This window comes from Sycon ciliatum, chromosome 4, assembly GCF_964019385.1.
Source record: "Sycon ciliatum chromosome 4, ocSycCili1.1, whole genome shotgun sequence".
NCBI lineage: Eukaryota > Metazoa > Porifera > Calcarea > Leucosolenida > Sycettidae > Sycon > Sycon ciliatum.
In genome coordinates, this window is record NC_088646.1 from 15,659,859 (window position 1) to 15,676,915 (window position 17,057).

Sequence of the window (17,057 nt, forward strand, 5' to 3'; positions counted from 1 at the left end):
GCTATTGGTTGTCAGCCTGGTGCATTGAATTGCCCTCTTCGTTGTTGTGGCCCTTTCTCCTAGCAGCAGTGGGAAAGCCTGGGCAGATGCTTGGGTTCATTATATCAATTTACTCGGCCGAGCGCCGGGAAAACTACCACTACAGTAGTAGTAGTAGTGCTTCGAAAATACCTTCGCCGTATCGGCCTCCTGCGACGCCCGAATACCAAAAAAGCATGTGAATGTGGAAGGAGCGGCTGTGTTTGAGTGCTGGCACGGTCTCGCAGCTTGTGGACACCACTCGGTTCCATGCTCCCACTGCCGCACGCTGACTCGAGTTTTCCGTGCCGCCACGGAGTAACAAGCATAGACAGAATGCAGCCCAATACGCTGCTCAACATGCACCTCTGTTGGCTTCCCGGACATTCAATCAACAAGAGTGTAGCCTCCAAATTCCCGAGGACTCGATCATCGCACAACTCCTAAATTTGTAACACAGAACGAAACAGACGGCTTGGGCTCAGTCAGCCAGCAAGCGAAAACACTCCGAGTTCCGTTTCAAGACTGCTGCTGCTGCTGGTGGTAGTGGTGCTGGTGGTGGTGGCGTTGTTGACCAACAGGACTCTGGGACGGTTGGTGGACAAGATACCGTCTCTGTGCAACTACAATGGCGTCTTGGACTGTGAAAGGATGTACTCCGCAAACGCTCTTCGCGGCCAGCACTTGGATGTTACTTCTCCTTGCGGGCATGAGCTGTAAGTAGGTCCATATTGCCTTAGACTGTAATGTACTGTAATGTAGATGTACAATGTCTGTTGGCCGTCACAGTGTTGGGTTACAATCCAATCTCCGAATATCACTCTTGTACATTTGAACAGTGCTGTGAAGTTGGGAGTGATGATGGTCGTGTTACTGTTGCTTTAACAAACCCACTGGGGTTACCATGTATAGTGAGGGTTTGGGGCTTTTCACAGCCCATGGTTGCTCTTGACCACTAGTACTGCACAAGGATCTGGAAGGTTTCGATGTACTTACACTTACAGACATGTGAAGGGTCGTACATGTGTGTGTCAACATCGGCTGTCAGTTCCGCTCTGTGTGATGCTTTGAGCTGACATGTTTTTTCGCACCAACCTTTCAGGTGCTTAGTTTGTTGGGAGACATGAGCTACTGTCACAGGGGGGGGGGGGGGGGGGGGGGGTATCGTGTTGTGACATTGCTGGGAGGTTGCTCTGCCGCTGATACGGCAAACGATAAAAATAATACTAGTAACAATTACTGCACCATGCAGTCACAGTGGAGTCAGGTGCAGTAGCAGGGTGAACGTCATTGGTACGGCTGGTAAGGCCAAGGCAAGGCCGTACCAGTTGTTAGTACTTTTTACCTATAGCAGCTTTCATGGACTGCCCAGTATCAGTATCACGAGGTAGAATCAGTAACAATCTATTCTCGCTAAAGTCTCTCCCTCCTAAACTGCTCTTCTTGTATAGTGGGGACAGTGCTGTGCTAGCAGTGTATCTGTTGTTAGCAGAATGCATAGCTGAACCAATCAGATATGATGCAGCATCGAGCTAGAGACATATCCTCCCAAAGCGATGACATTTAATTGGGCATGGGGGAAATGATGGGCCTTGTAGGCAACCTAGTGGTCATGCCACTCCTGCAGGATCTGGCCGGCCCATGGTGTGAGTGGTGGCAGTACGGAGGAGAACTCTCTGCATGGTTGTTGTCCTGGTACTGTCCAACAGGCAGCTGATTTGTCTTGTCAGGTTGCCTGACTAGGCTGCATGCTTGCTTCTAGCCTTAGTTGCTGCACTGGATCTGGTTCCACTGCACTGTCTGAAGTAGCACTTCTCCTGGTGTGCTGTATCTGTGCGTTCATTAGTACTCACACTGCCATCCATGCATGCACTTGTTGTGCCTAGCATCATTGCAGCATTCACACTGTGCGCATGGACACTACAGGTACTTCTCATGGGAAGTAACATTAGTTCGGTTAGGCAGAAAGTGGACACTCTTTCCCACTCTCCCAATGAGAAAGTGTAGAAGTGTTACACATTAGGGGGGGGGGGGGGGGGGGGTGTATAAGTTTGCATCGTCATTATAATAATGTGCACAACTGCACTCCTATGCCTGACGTGAGGGTGTGGTCTGGTTTGATTGTGCCAGGCATGAGTAATCTGTGACATCAGTTAGCCTGAAGACTGTGGAGATACTGAATAGTTCTGCAGTCAGCACACAGCAGTGGATCGGACACCGGGTCTGGCCCACTCTGAAAGTGTACTCAAACTAGAGTGCAGAATGCAGAAGGACACCCAGCAAGCTGAAGTGGTATGTAGGGAATGCACACTGGGCCACAGTGTAATGTAGAGCTGTTTGGTGTGTAGGACACCCAATGACCCATGCTGTGAATACTTGTACTTGTAGTTGTAGTGTTAATAATGTCCTCCTCGTGATCAGTGCAATCATGTATACTGTCATTTCCATGTGAATGGTCTAACGATTCTGTGAACTGAGACACAGCAGGTACCATACCTTCACGGTTTACCATTCAACTGGCACTCATCAACAACAAAGGATATGGCTGTACGGTCTGTGGTCTGTACGCTGACTCAGTCACGGGATGAATACCCCTATCTATGACCAGTGCAGTATGGCTACTCAGTCCTACTGCTTAGAAACAGGACCAGTACAGGATAGTTTGCCTGGGGGTGCGGGGGGGGGGGGGGGGGGGTGCGGGGGCATGGGCAGGGGCAGGTTACTGTTAGAGGTTCAGCCACACACTATTGTAATGCACCATTAAAGGGGCCTGGCACCATGGTCTCTGCATCATGACATTTCCAGGGAGCATGCCAAGGACACATTCATGATGTCACAGGGTTCCATTCAAGAAGATGATGAAGTCCAAAACTCGGAGACAAACCACAAAATTGAATTAACCAAGTGTCCAACCATTCCTTGCATCATCCTGTGTGTTCATGAATTCCTGCCTGCAACTGCTACCAGTAGTAGACTGCATGCAGTCGGCACATATTGTATTTTTTTTGTATTTTATTGAATTTATTTTACTTTGGTGGCTCCACAGTACAATGCACTCACATGCTGACAGTATGTGCAGACTGCAATCTATGCAGAGGGCTCAAACCAACAATTCTGAGAATTGCCAAGGAGACTGCTACATTGCATTAGTTGTACTGTATGCTGGTAGTAGTACATTGTACAGTGTACAGTGATGCTCAATGAAATCCAGTCATGTGACTCGAGTGCAAACTTGTGTACTGGATTTCATTGAGCATCACTGTAGAACACTGTAGTAGGACATTGTAATACAAGTAGGACATACTGGCCAACCCTCCCGTTTTTCCCGGGAAAATCCCGGAAAATCAACACTCCTCCCGGGGTCCCGGGGATTTCAAGCAAACTCCCGGAAAAACCAAAGTTTTTTCTGATACAGGATTTTCCTGAAAACTCCATTGTTTCTCCCCGAATGTCCCGGTTTTTTGAACTTTTTTCAAAGGTATGTAGTATAATGTACCATTGTACGGTGCTCATTCGCACTTCGAACTGTGCACAGCACTTTGAAGACCTGACCATGCAATATCTGCACTGACAAAGTGACAGGCGGTCGCCGACTGATCAAACTGCACTACAGCCCAGTACAGGGTCGATCTGTGCTGTACGCCCAGCTGCAGAGTCGAACGTTTTTTGGGCGGGAAAAGCTCTTTTTCACTTGTTTTGTGCCATCCAGGGATTTTGAGAGAAATCCAGGGATTCTGCATGTCTTGTCAAGGGATTGAGATTGTGGTGGTTGGTCAGTATGGTAGGACATTGTAGTTTAGTTCTTATTTTTATGGTTTCACGCAATTAATTGGCTTTGTGAATAAACCGCCGTTCTCAAGTCCACTGTAGCCTGAGTACAGTGCAGTAGTACATTGCAATAGTGCATTGTACCAGTGCATTGTAGCAGTGCATTGTAGCAGTGCGTTGTAGCAGTGCGTTGTAGCAGTGCGTTGTAGCAGTTAGTAGTGTATTGTACAAAGCAACTCACACTGTAGCAAGTGGCACAACACCGGCGCAGTTAGAATTGTCCTAAGAGTAGGCTGTGCGGCTGTGATCCTTACAGGTGCCCAGCCAGAGCAACCTGAACCATACTACGTCAGCTGTTATAACTCAGTGGGGGTCAATTTCAGTAACATAGTCAGCGATGATGCTCCCCTGGGCTCCTACGACTACAGAACAGCAGTGTTCCTGCCAGAGCAGAGCCCCAATGTAACAACAGGAGTGCGCTGTGCTGCACAATGCCGCTCCATTGGAAGGCAATTGTCTGGACTGATCCTGACGGATGAGAATCAGTACAGATGTACCTGTGGCATTGCCTGGACAGGATTTCCAATACTCCCCGAGCTCACCAACGGTTCTAATTGCTCTGCTTGCGCGTCCGATCCAAACAGTCTTTGTCCGTCAACTGTGGAGTCAGTAGCCATTTACTACCACCGACCAAGTATGTCACCTTTCTCCTATGTGTTCCTGCATGATTATGTGTTCCCCGTATGCTCATGTGTTATAGATAGGGGTGAACCGGCTGAATGGATAAGTCGACTGGCCAGTCGATAAGGTTCAGTCGATAGAAGGAAACCCTTATCAACTCGCACATAATGTTAAAACATATTATGTATACATGCCCACAAGTACATGTAGTTCATGTACTTGTGCTGCAAGTTCAGGCCATGTATTGTGAAGTACACCTGGCCCCTGAATCCGTTTTGCTTTAGCACGCAGCCGAGTGCAGTGCAGAACACGTTCCACATGGGTTCATTTGAACATTGAAACCTACAATGTGCTCATAATATGCTTCTGTTTGTTTGTGCATGGGTGTGTGACCATGGATAGAATTGAATCTAACATTAGTCGCAGTCGTTTAACTCCTAGTTATAGATGTACGACACATATCCAAACACATATGCATGCACATGCACATACACATACACATCAGTACAAAATTAATGCACTTACCCATTGAACACATACATGTTGTAATTCAACGTTCTGCACACGATAGGAACTAAGCGGCACTCACAAAACACAACGGGTAATAGGTTTATCCATTACTTTACCATAGTATAGTAGAAGACTGGAGAGTCCTTAGACTCGAGCGGAATGAATGAAAATGACAGCAAGCTCAGGTTATATGCGCTCCAAGCGTTTGGTGCAACCGGATGCAAAGTTAGCGTACAGCGCATGCGGACTTTAGATCTCTAGATGTACGCTAAAGAGTGGCGTTTAGAGCAGCGAACACAATTTTATTCTAGAGATGTACACAGAGCGCATGCGTCAAATTCAGTTTGGGAAAGGTTGCGTGTGAGCAACATGCAAATAAATTATGAGCGAAGACTTTGTAAACAACAGCCTTCGCTTGCAGCAGGCAGATAACTAATGTTAGTAAACATGAAGTATTATCATACCATGCAAGAAAGGTGTCTCGGAGTGACCTAGACCTGGCGAAGTCAGGTAAGTGATTTTATGTATTTGCACAACATATTACTATCGTAAATATTTGAAGCATGCTCGAGAATTATTGAAATGTCTACCTATAACAGTACACAGTGCTATTCTTCATTGATCCATCTTTGAATAGGAGCAGCTGGGGAGGGAATGGTCTTTGAGCGCTCTTGAGTCACAAGTTGATGTCACCTACGGTCAATAGTTTTTTTTTCTTCATATAATGCCATAACAACCACAGCCATACAGTCTTGAGGACGCGTGGCTCACCTGAGAGTCATTGAAACTTCAAACAAGAAGCTTTGAACATTGCGGTTGCTAGTTGTGGGTTGATAATCAACTTGGGGACAAGAAAAGGCGGTCACTTGTCGCTTTCAGCAGGTTGCCACTTGTCATCAGGTTTGGCATGTGATGTGCGGACACAAAGTCATCTAGCATCAGCTAAAACATACAACTAAACTATAAAAAAGCATCATTCTTCCACCGTTAGATGATTTTTGTTAGTGTAGAAAAAGGCTTTGTTCGCTTGTACCCATTGATTTTCTATTTGTTGCCATCTTCTAGGTTACACTCCTGCAAGCGTCGTCTATGGTAACTGCTTCGCATTTTCAGAAGAGTTACAACAATCCCTTCAACAATCGGGAGATGGTGTTCTAGCCTCATCCTGGGCCGGTGCTCTGCTGGAAGCCCAACAGCCCAGCACCTGCATCACAGAATGTTTGTTGAAGGGCTTCCCTCTGGGAGGTGTTGGTGATTCTGCTTCATGCTGGTGTTTCCGCGACTTCCCCTCTGGTTTATCAACATTTGTCTGCCAAAGTGCAGGTTGCCTAGGGTCTGTTGCACTCGATGGCAACCGACCAGCCGGTGTTGTGGATGATCTTATTTGTGGTGGATTTGACCAAATTTCCTTGTATGGAGGCATAGCACGTAAGTGAAGAATGCAAAGTTGTTTGTCTTGTGCATGTTCTACATGAACTGACAGCCACTGCTGACTGTAGACTGAACTAACTGTTCAAGTAACACTGGGTTGTGAGCACTGGGTTGTGTGAGCACTGGGTTGTGTGAGCACTGGGTTGTGTGAGCACTGGGTTGTGAGCACTGGGTTGTGAGCACTGGGTTGTGAGCACTGGGTTGTGAGCACTGGGTTGTGAGCACTGGGTTGTGAGCACTGGGTTGTGAGCACTGGGTTGTGAGCACTGGGTTGTGAGCACTGGGTTGTGAGCACTGGGTTGTGAGCACTGGGTTGTGAGCACTGGGTTGTGAGCACTGGGTTGTGTGCACTGGGTTGTGTGCACTGGGTTGTGAGCACTGGGTTGTGAGCACTGGGTTGTGAGGTTGTGGCCTACCAGAGATTACTAGTATATCACACTCACCTATGCACTAGGCAAGCGCGTGGCTCGCATGGGGCACGGGGGGGGGGGGGGGGGGGGGGAGGAGGAGGGGGAGGGGGCACGTGCACCCCTTAACATTTTCGACCTAGGTTCAGCATGCACATAATGACCACGAATGACATGCACCAGCCATCCTACACATATGTGGCCGTGCACCCCTCCCCCCCCCCCCCCCCCATAAAAGGGGACCAGCTACGCCCCTGCCTATGGTAGTGGTTTTCCAGAACTGAGTGCATGGAAGGCATCGCACTCGCAGCAATGTGCTAGAGAAAATACCGATAGCGTAAAATCATAAAACCACTCACGGGATTGCAGGCAGATGTGATAAAGAGCTGCAAAAGGCGGAGAAGCAGTATGATTAGTCATGAACACGGGCAGCAGGGGAGCATCTGAAAAAAAAACCAAGAATAGGGAGGTTTTCCTCAACCTGATTATGTATGAAATCCGTATGTCGTACGCGCTGGGGAGCGAGGGCTACTTTTATACGTAAATCTCTATGGATTTCCGTGGGCAAGCGCTTTCCTGCGGCCGGTCCTTCGTAGGACTTTTTGAAATTAATTTTTTTTGTCTTACTTGTTTCTCATTGAGCGGTGGCTCACTGCCGTACAGCTTAGCTGTGTACAGTAATGATTTTATTGGTATATGTTCTGTTGGGTGCTATAGATCGCGTACCAAACATTACAACAGTCCCTGCTGCTGGCACACAGCTGTATCGAACGGAGGGAGATGCCGGTGACATGTTTACATGCAATGCACAGATTGACTCCATCTATTTACCACTGGAGGTACAGTGGGTGAATGGAAGTGGAAGTCAGGATGGAAATGCCCTATCCACGGCGCAATTGGCTGTATTCAATGTATCCAATGACTGGACCACTACATCTCAAGGTGGATACAGTGCCGGCGACTTCACATTCAGATGTCTCGCTACCCCAACGCCAGATAACTCCATACCGCCACAACTTGCAAGGTCCGACATTGCAGTCACAGTCTTCCGTAAGTAGTTCAACCAGTGATGTACTACCAGTGATGTACTAGCATGGTTATCACCTGCTCAGTTAGTTGAATGAATGATTGCCAATCACTGGACAAACCTAAAAGTGCAGGTATTCCATGTCATCAGGTTTCAAACAGCACAGCCTCACTTTGGCTCGGAGAAATGCATTCTGTTTATCAGGTTTCAAACAGCACAGCCTCACTTTGGCTCGGAGAAATGCATTCTGTTTATCAGGTTTCAAACAGCACAGCCTCACTTTGGCTCGGAGAAATGCATTCTGTTTATCCTGCATCCATTGCCACAGTTTCAATCTGTAACCTTCTATGCATCCTGTCGTGACATGTTCATGCCAACCCCACAAGAACGTGCACAATCCCAGGACACAACACTCACAGCAGTTTCAACATTGTGCCTAGTTCAATGTGTTTGTGAGTTTCGGTGTGTTTATGTCTTGTGCTGCGCTGTGTGCAGGTATTCCAACTCCTGCTATAGTGGAGAGTGGTTTGCCAATCTTGGCTACTGGTGAGTTGACGTTGATGACGCTGGTGACAGAGGTATTTGTTTGCTGTGCCATGTTAGTCTTCTCCTTTGAAGAAGAATTCAGTGCCGTAACCTGACTGGTTTGTGTCAGGCTTGGTAAGCAGATGCTTGTGTTGTAGAGATAGAGCTGTGGACTACATCATTCTTATAGGCAGCATCATACATTTGGATTCACACTGGCACGTAGACTTTGTCTGTACGTTGACTTGCCAGCACGGCGGCGGTGTCGCGACTTGACCAGAGCATTGGGGACACCAGCAGCGGGTACACGGTCCTGCAAGCTTGGATGCTTTGTGAATGGGCACTTCCAAGCTGTTGGTCCTCACCATGGTGGATTTCAGCGTGACGTCTGCGCGACGTGTTTCTGGCAGCAAAGTACTGCTCAGTGCTTTCATAGTACATTGATCATTCCATTGTTTCCACAGCAAACTAATCAATGGCTTCCATAGCAACTGAGTTCTTGTCACCAATTGTTGTATCTCTAGTAGATTGTCTGCCCAGAGACAGTAAGTTTGTAGTGGCGGTGACAGCGGCATGCTTGGCCTAAATGTTTTGACTTTTCGTTAGGTACGTACGTATTCCCGTTTTCGGTGAGGTGTTCCGTTGATACAAGGGTTCAATTCGGAACATGCCGGTATACAAAACGGTGGACCTGTTCCGAATAAAACAGCGTATGTACTTACGGGTAGCTCAGCTCACCTAAGAAGATATGGAAAGCCAATGCCTAATGACGGCTTTTATATGTACTTGTACAGTACATCAAAATTAATCATGATGATGCGTTTGATTCTCTGGTGTTGTGGCTAGACCTGCCTGGCTCCACATACTCCCTGGATTGCATCAATGCTGTTAGAGGAACACCAGTTGGAATCAGCTGGACTGGACCAACTGGAACACTGGAATCTTCTAATAGCACCCTGCACTTCCCGAATCCCACTCGGGAAAATGAAGGCAGCTACACATGTTCGTTCACGGTGGAGGAGACAAACCGACCAGCCACCGGATCATTCTCTGTAACACTTTATGGTAAGTTCTACTGCCACGTCAACTACTGACTCCCTTGTATACAGCCAAGGAAATTATGATGCACTCACAATGAATCGAGTGTGAATCTTCGAGCATTCACTCGATCCGATTTTCCGAACTCATATCCGATTATTCAAACTAATTGTTTTCACCCCTGATGAATCAAGTGTAATGCATACGAGTCGTATAGTGAGTGACATGCATCTCACTGATAAATAGTTCACTGACATTTCACTGCTGAGTTTTCATGGGTTTGACTGGAGAAATTGAGTACTTGCATGTTTGTTAGTTTGGCGAATAGAAAGTAAGCAAAGCCATGCGCGAACTGATGGTGGTGGTGGTGAGAAGGAGAGCTCTGTGCCAGAACTTTGCAGCTTAGAGAGCGTGTGTGGGCAGGTGTGTGTTTACCGCCATGTTGCCAGGTGTGTCTTTACCACCATATCAACCATGTACTGTTTGTCAATAATTAACTGAGCAGCATCTTTCAAGAGTTGGTCTAGTATACTGTACACTATACTGTGTAACTCGCTATCTCGGTGCTGCTCTGGCTCTAGAGCCCCCTGTGTATGTAATTTGTTGTTCAACCCTGAATGTGTACTTTACATCTCCATGCTGTTTTGTTTGCAGAAACACCTGTAGTTGATCTTCCCACAGCACGCGTTCACGCTACTGGCGACCTAGTACGCTGCTCAGAGTTTGTAAGTAACATCGGCAACGCAGCAGCCCTACTCAACTACACCTGGACATTGCCTAGTGGTGTTGAGGTGATGGCGGATGCTATTGCTACCCATGTGCCTGGTACATATACGTGTGTAGTGGTCAACACACTTCTAGACACAGCTGGAGCTGGCGCAGCAGCACGTGGACAGGACAATCTGATGGTTACCGTTCTGCGTGAGTATATCATACTTACTAACTACCAGTGTCAAATGCATGTGTACTATGCCATGTATTGCAGGTACTCGTGTGTACTATGCCATGTATTGCAGGTACTCGTGTGTACTATGCCATGTATTGCAGGTACTCGTGCATTCCTGCTACAAATCTCACAATGTTCCACTACAGTGGAGGCAAGGTTTTCAAAAGGACTCCAGCGAAAATTGTTCTTCTTCTTTTCTTACAATGTTAGCCGAGGGATCACACTCCCCATTTGTTGACATAGAAGAATAGCTGCAAAAGTATATAACCAAGAATGTACTTAAAATGATCCATTTGCCCTCCATGGAAGTTATCTGCATCATTATTTTGGTGTCTAGGATATCTGAACTGGCATCATAGCTGCAATTGTAAAGCTCAGCTACAGGTGGTAACGTTAGCCATGTTCCATGCTTCCTGAGTAATGAGTGGATCTGGTAAATTACACCATGTGCGGACATTGCCAGCCTGGAACAGTTTACACACTTTATCAAGCTTCTGCTTAAGATCAAGTACTCTTGGTAGTACTATAGCCATCCCTTTAACTGTTACCCAAATCATTGGCATTCACTTGAAAACATATCAATCACGGTACATCAACGTTAGGACAGAATCAGGGACATTCCCAAGGGCTAACGAGCATGTTATTATTTCCGATATGTCACTATGGTCTGTCTGAGCATCCCAGACCCAGTATGCCACAGGTACCGCTTTCTGGTATAAAACAAGTTAAATTAAAACACAGTGTATCCTCTTCTTCCTCTGCTTCTCAGCTCCAGTTATTGTGAACACATCTGTGGTGGGAGTGGAAGGCTCTGTGGTGCACCGTGATAGCAGAACCAATGATCGATATGTTGTAGTGCCTGGCGCCAGTTCGTCCTTTAACTGCACTGAATTCGGTGGAGGCAATGTCACCTACCGTTGGCTTAAGGTTAACAGTAATGGTCAGACGACTGTCCAAACCACTCAACCATACTTCACCCTCACCAATGTTGGTGCTGATCAGGATGGTCAATATCAATGTGAGGTGACAAATCCTCGTATTGAATCAGCCAGCGGTACTATAACAGCACTGGTCATCTATGATGTGTTCTGTAAGTTGACTACAAAAATGAGTGCCCTATTCGTGAGAGAGACGAAATAGAGCTGTGTGTGTTCAAGGAAATGGACCTGTATGAGTATGTTATGTGAAGTAGAGCTGTCTGGCCTTCAGTATCCAATCAGGCCATCTAAATTGTTTTTCTGCTGTTGTTTGAGGAAGCACAGCCATGGAGTAGGTCAGGAGGGTGCACGGGAAGGGAATGCCACATCAGCACCGCCCTCTTACGTGCAATATGTCTAGTGTTAGTCTCTTTCTTCAACTGCTGAGTGTACATAATGGCTACATGGACGTTGATGACATTAATAAGATTCTATCCACAGCTATGCTAGAATACTTGTAGAGGTTACGCGATTAAAGCATCAGTTGAGATGCTTTGGCAAAGTCGCGGCACAGCGATGCACTAGTGACTCATGCTGTACACACAGCGTTGCACTAGTGACTCATGCTGTACACACAGCGTTGCACTAGTGACTCATGCTGTACACACAGCGTTGCACTAGTGACTCATGCTGTACACACTGCGTTGCACTAGTGACTCATGCTGTACACACAGCGTTGCACTAGTGACTCATGCTGTACACATAGCGCTCATTAGCAGTTCCGCTGACTCACCACCATGACATCATGTGCATGGCCTCTCTCTCTCTCTCTCCCTCCCCCCCCCCCTTCTCTCTCTCTCCCTCTCTCTCTCTCTCTTGGGTACAACAGTCTGGTTGCGGACATCAAGTGTACGCTTCTCGTTGGCTGAAATTTGAAATAAACGAACAGCATTGTTTTTTCGAACTGCGAACATCTGCGATGCGGTTTTTGTTGACTTTTTTCCTTTTGTCTTGCAATGTGGATGCCTGCAGCCAACCCTGCCACTAGTTATGGTTTATGTTAGGTGTGAGAAAGAATCTTTATTGAGCGGCTGTGAGTGCACTGTTTACATTGCATACAACAAAGTCCCTGAGCAATCCTTTGTGTACTGGATGTGTGTGTTCTGTCATGTGCAGTCACTCCGCAGGTGACATTCCCTGCTGAAGTAGTGTATGCCATCATTGATGAAGCATACACGCTGCAGTGCAGTGTGACAGGAGATCAGCCGGACAACTTTACATGGACGATGGGAGGCAGCGAGGACGTTCTCGGAACAGAGCAGAATCTGACGTTCACCAGTGTTGAGAGAATCAACTCCGGAACGTATGAGTGCAGTGTGAGTGGTCAACCTGTTGATACCCTACCAGCCTACTCACACACAGCCACCGTAGAGCTGACTGCACAGGGTAAGACATTCTGAGAGAAGGTATTTTCCGTGGGTGTCGAACACCACAATACAACTGTGAATCCGATCTGTTGTTCTGCGCAAAAGCATGGTTTGAGAGTATGCAAGCTGGTTGGCAAAAATGTTCCCTATGCGTAATGCGAGTCTGTATGTTGGAGTTTACCGAAAGATGAAGTTCTTGCCCTGCTCAAGGCATTAGTCAATCAGGTTGGAAATTTTTCATTTCCCATCCAATGCAACTTGCATAGTAGTTTGTAAGCACTAGTAATCCAAAGTGCTCGTTACAGAAAAAAAACACTGGGTGCAGAAACAGAAAACGGCTTTTAGTAGTCTGTGATTGTACGTAGCAGTTGTCATGCTTCAGAGCATCAGCTTCTGCGGTGTCTAAGCACTTCTCCTGTGCCTATCCTTTGTGCTCAGCCGCTGCTAGTGCAAGTCTTTCTCGCGAAGACTCTGTGATAGTTGAAGCGGGCGGAGAGGTGGAAATCCAGTGTACGGCAAGTGGCGAGACCCCTGCCGATGCCAGCATCACCTGGGAGCGTGATGGGCAAGCTCTACAGGACCAGGAAGAGCGCATTACACTCACCCGTGCTGGTGCCGTCCTCACCCTATCCTTCAGTTCCATATTAACAGCTGACGCTGGCCAGTACACATGCAGAGTTGTGGATTCTACTGTGGGTCTGCAAGGCCGACAGACAGCCATGTCCACTGTGCAGCTTTCTGTCAGTAAGTAGTGCTTCTCCGCGAATGTACTAAGTACTGATAATTCCGTGCACATAGTATATATACGTGTGTACGGTAATGCTCTCTGGACGGCAAACAGGTGTACCTTCAACTAACGAACGGGTATTTTTTCCTTGCCAGGGTAAAAGGGTAACCTTTAGTAGCCATCGTTACTAGCCATCAAGAGCGTATAGAATCGAGTGCTCTTGGCTCTGAGCTGCTAGTCACACATCAGTACTAGTCCATTGGTCAGCCATTCTGGCTCCGTGTCGATAACTGTGCTCACTACATGCGCACACACTAGATGTGCAACTAACCGGGGGTTAACTCCCGTCATTGCCAGTGCTGTGGTACAGCTGCCAGTGGGTGCTCAAACTCAAAACGGGTATTCGTCTCCTATGTTAAGCTCATGGTTTACAGCTGGCCAACAGGTGGTTACCTGGAATATCCCTTTGACCTCTCATAATATGACTGTTCTTGGGATATGTAGGAACACCTGCCCCCCCCCCCCCCCGAACAACACACACATGCTACCCAAATTCTGTTTTTCAGCTAAACTTGTGATGGATATGCCATGCCTTGGCATTGCACTGTGAATCAGCTCTTTAACAATTCCCTCTAATCTGATTCGCTGGTGCTTGTGGGTTGTCTTGTCTGGCCTATCTGTACAGCTGGTGCTGACCCGCAAACAGATGATACTGACAACGTACCTATCATCATCGGTGTAGTATGTGGCATTGTCGGACTTCTTCTTATCGTTGTTCTCGTCGTTATCATCGTCAAGCAGTGGAAGAAGAAGAAGGCTGGCAATGGAGGAACAGGTAACATCAACGACCCCCTCTCCCATTCCCTGGACTGACCCCCCCCCCCTCCTCCTCCTCCCCGATTCATTGGACTGTAAAAGCCTTCCCAGGTTCATTGTACTCCTTAAATTATATCCTGATCAGATAGTGGTTGCCTTTGTTATCTGCCCATCCACTTCTAACGTGCTTCCTAGGGAAGCTTGCCCCCAACCATACATTCCAAGAAGAGCTTGCCCTCAACAATAGTCCTAGGGGAGCTTGCCCCCAATAATGGATTCCTAGGGGGAGCCTCCCCCCCCCCCCCTAATAGATTCCTAGGGGAGCTCCCCCTCCGCAAAAAAATAGATTCCTAGGAGAGCTTGCCCCCAATACCGTAATTCCGCGCATATAAGCCCACGGGCCTATATCCGGATATAAGCCCATGGGCCTATATCCGGATATAAGCCCACCTCCGTTTATAAGCCCATGGGCTTATAAACAGACACAAATGCAACTCGCGTGTCAACAAGAATTTTTCACAATGTGGACTCTTCCTGCCATGCTACAGCAGGTCAGTGCAGTTTACCAGTTGAGTATGGTAGACCCACTATGAGCACGGACTTGTACTTTTTCGTGAACCTTCAAAATTCGAATATTGGCCCATGGGCTAAAAAACGAACATGTTTTACTGGATATTATTTTTATCCCCAAACTGCATTGTTTCGCACATAAGCCCATGGACTAATACATTGTATGCGCGGAACTACAGTAAGAGATTCCTAGGGGGCTTACCCCCTATAAAAGATGGCAATAGACTTCAGTGTCCGCATTGGAGGTCAGGGTGCTCAGTCGAATGATCTTAGTCTGCAGGGATTATGTCAGATATTCTCAATCCAGCTTACGCAAACATTGCACTTCATTCCCATGACCGCATGTCACTGAGACATGCCCGAGAGCTGGGGAGTCGGAGATAAATAAGGACCATGTCCAGAAACAGCCTGATAAAGAAGAGCACTTTGCCGGCTGTTTTAAGAGCTACGGTTTGGCTCAAGACCTTGCAATGATGCCGTTGTATGCACATGCAGTGATATTTCCAGGGTGTGTACATGTGTGTATGTGTGTGTGTGTGTGTGTGTGTGTGTGTGTACATGGTGTGTTTGTATGTGTGCATATGTGGTACATGTGTCCATGTGTCCGTGTTTCCATGTGTGTGTGTGTGTGTGTGTGTGTGTGTGTGTGTGTGTGTGTGTGTGTGTGTGTGTGTGTGTGTGTGTGTGTGTGTGTACGTGTGTACGTGTGTACGTGTGCGTGTACGTGTGTTACCACTGCTTTGTTTGCAGACAACCCAACATACGGAGAGAGCACTGCAGTTGTAAGCACACATGTCAATGAAGCTAGCGCATAGACACTAGACCACCTGCCAATGAAGCTAGCGCATAGACACTAGACCACCTGTCTATACTAGTATTGATGTTTGATATTGGCTCAGTGAGGAGATTAACCACCGACCTGGTTGTGTGTAAAGGTGTTACTATAGTGTTTTCCAGGCGTCTGTAAGTAAGAACTGGTCAAGCTGCCATCAGTGCAGATATGTGTGTGTAAAAGCAGCAGTTGCAATAGAATGCAGCCCAGTCCTACTCAGTCAAACTTCCAATCATGGCTGAGAGATCATAATAGTGATCATAGCAATACGGTATACTCAACCCTCTCCATAGCTACCCAGGCTGTCTACCACTGGCACTAGCACTAGCTCCATGTAGCCGGCTTACTACGACAACGACTAAAACTGACAAATACCTCCTCACGATGATCCGAAACTGTTCTAAGTCTGCCTCCATTGCTATGCCCTGCATCAGCCACTGCTACACGTATACAGAATGATTCAATACGCAATTTTAGAGTTGAGCCCAGATACATATACCTTCTATGCACTGATGAATGTTTTCACATACCACACCTTACACTGCACTGCTCTGCACCTCACAATGAGTTGAGCTACATTGCATGGCTGATGAATTGCTATGCCCCATGAAAATCGCAATGCTTTATGCCTGTGCTTATGGATACTGTGTGCTTTGTGGTTGATGAATGTGCATGTGTGTGTGCGCATGCATGCTGGTTGGTTACATTCTCTCAGTTCTGTGTGTGATCAATGCTGAATGGGTTTGGACTAGTACTTGAGCCTGCCTGACTCTGGGTTCAGCAATACAGCCATGACTCAGGCTGACTGGCTGCTGACTGATGCTTTTAGCAATACTTCACAGTAGTGTGGTCAGGGTACAGGTCCATTCTCTAGCTGCTTATCCCCATCCCCAGCCCCATGCCCTGTGCTTTGTGCCATGTGGCCTGTGATATTGTAGATTGGTCTGGCTTCCATCCAATGGATGGAAGCAGCATGACCTGTTGTCATTACCAAAGCCAAAGGCAATGCCCTGTAAGACTGTAGTGCAGGAGGGTTCATAGTGCTGCTGATTGCCACCATCTTGGTATTGATAGCTAGTCTTGTCCTGGTCAGTCAAGTGTCAAGTACTCAGGCTCAGGTAGTCAGGTAGTCCTAGGATCCTGTGCTCTTTGATCATGCACAGGAGGAAATGTACATCAGACAGCACATGCTGCATACATGCTACACAAACAGGCCAACAGCACACTGCATTCATTGAATCAGACATAGGTATGTTCATTCATGCTTCTGTTACAACACTAGCACTCACAATCAATGCCATGGTCAGGTGCACTACACCGTGTAGTTAAGAGTGTAAGTTAGCAGATGGCTGATGTAGACTAAATGCAAAGGAACAAACACCAGGGACTACCAGGACAGACTTGAAATCCCCCCCCC

The 17,057-nt window shown here is 47.2% G+C and overlaps 1 protein-coding gene across 1 annotated transcript; it reads left to right on the forward strand.

Annotated features, from left to right (window-relative positions):
- Positions 1-271: 271 nt before the first annotated feature.
- Positions 272-16,282, forward strand: LOC135814651 (uncharacterized). The gene is made up of 12 exons (XM_065327809.1): positions 272-734; positions 4,103-4,480; positions 6,043-6,405; positions 7,533-7,865; positions 8,338-8,388; positions 9,214-9,432; positions 10,060-10,326; positions 11,121-11,441; positions 12,445-12,714; positions 13,134-13,439; positions 14,108-14,257; positions 15,559-16,282. The coding sequence occupies exons 1-12, from the start codon at positions 647-649 to the stop codon at positions 15,621-15,623; spliced, it is 2,811 nt and encodes a 936-aa protein (XP_065183881.1). The 5' UTR covers positions 272-646; the 3' UTR covers positions 15,624-16,282.
- The last annotated feature ends 775 nt before the right edge of the window (positions 16,283-17,057 follow it).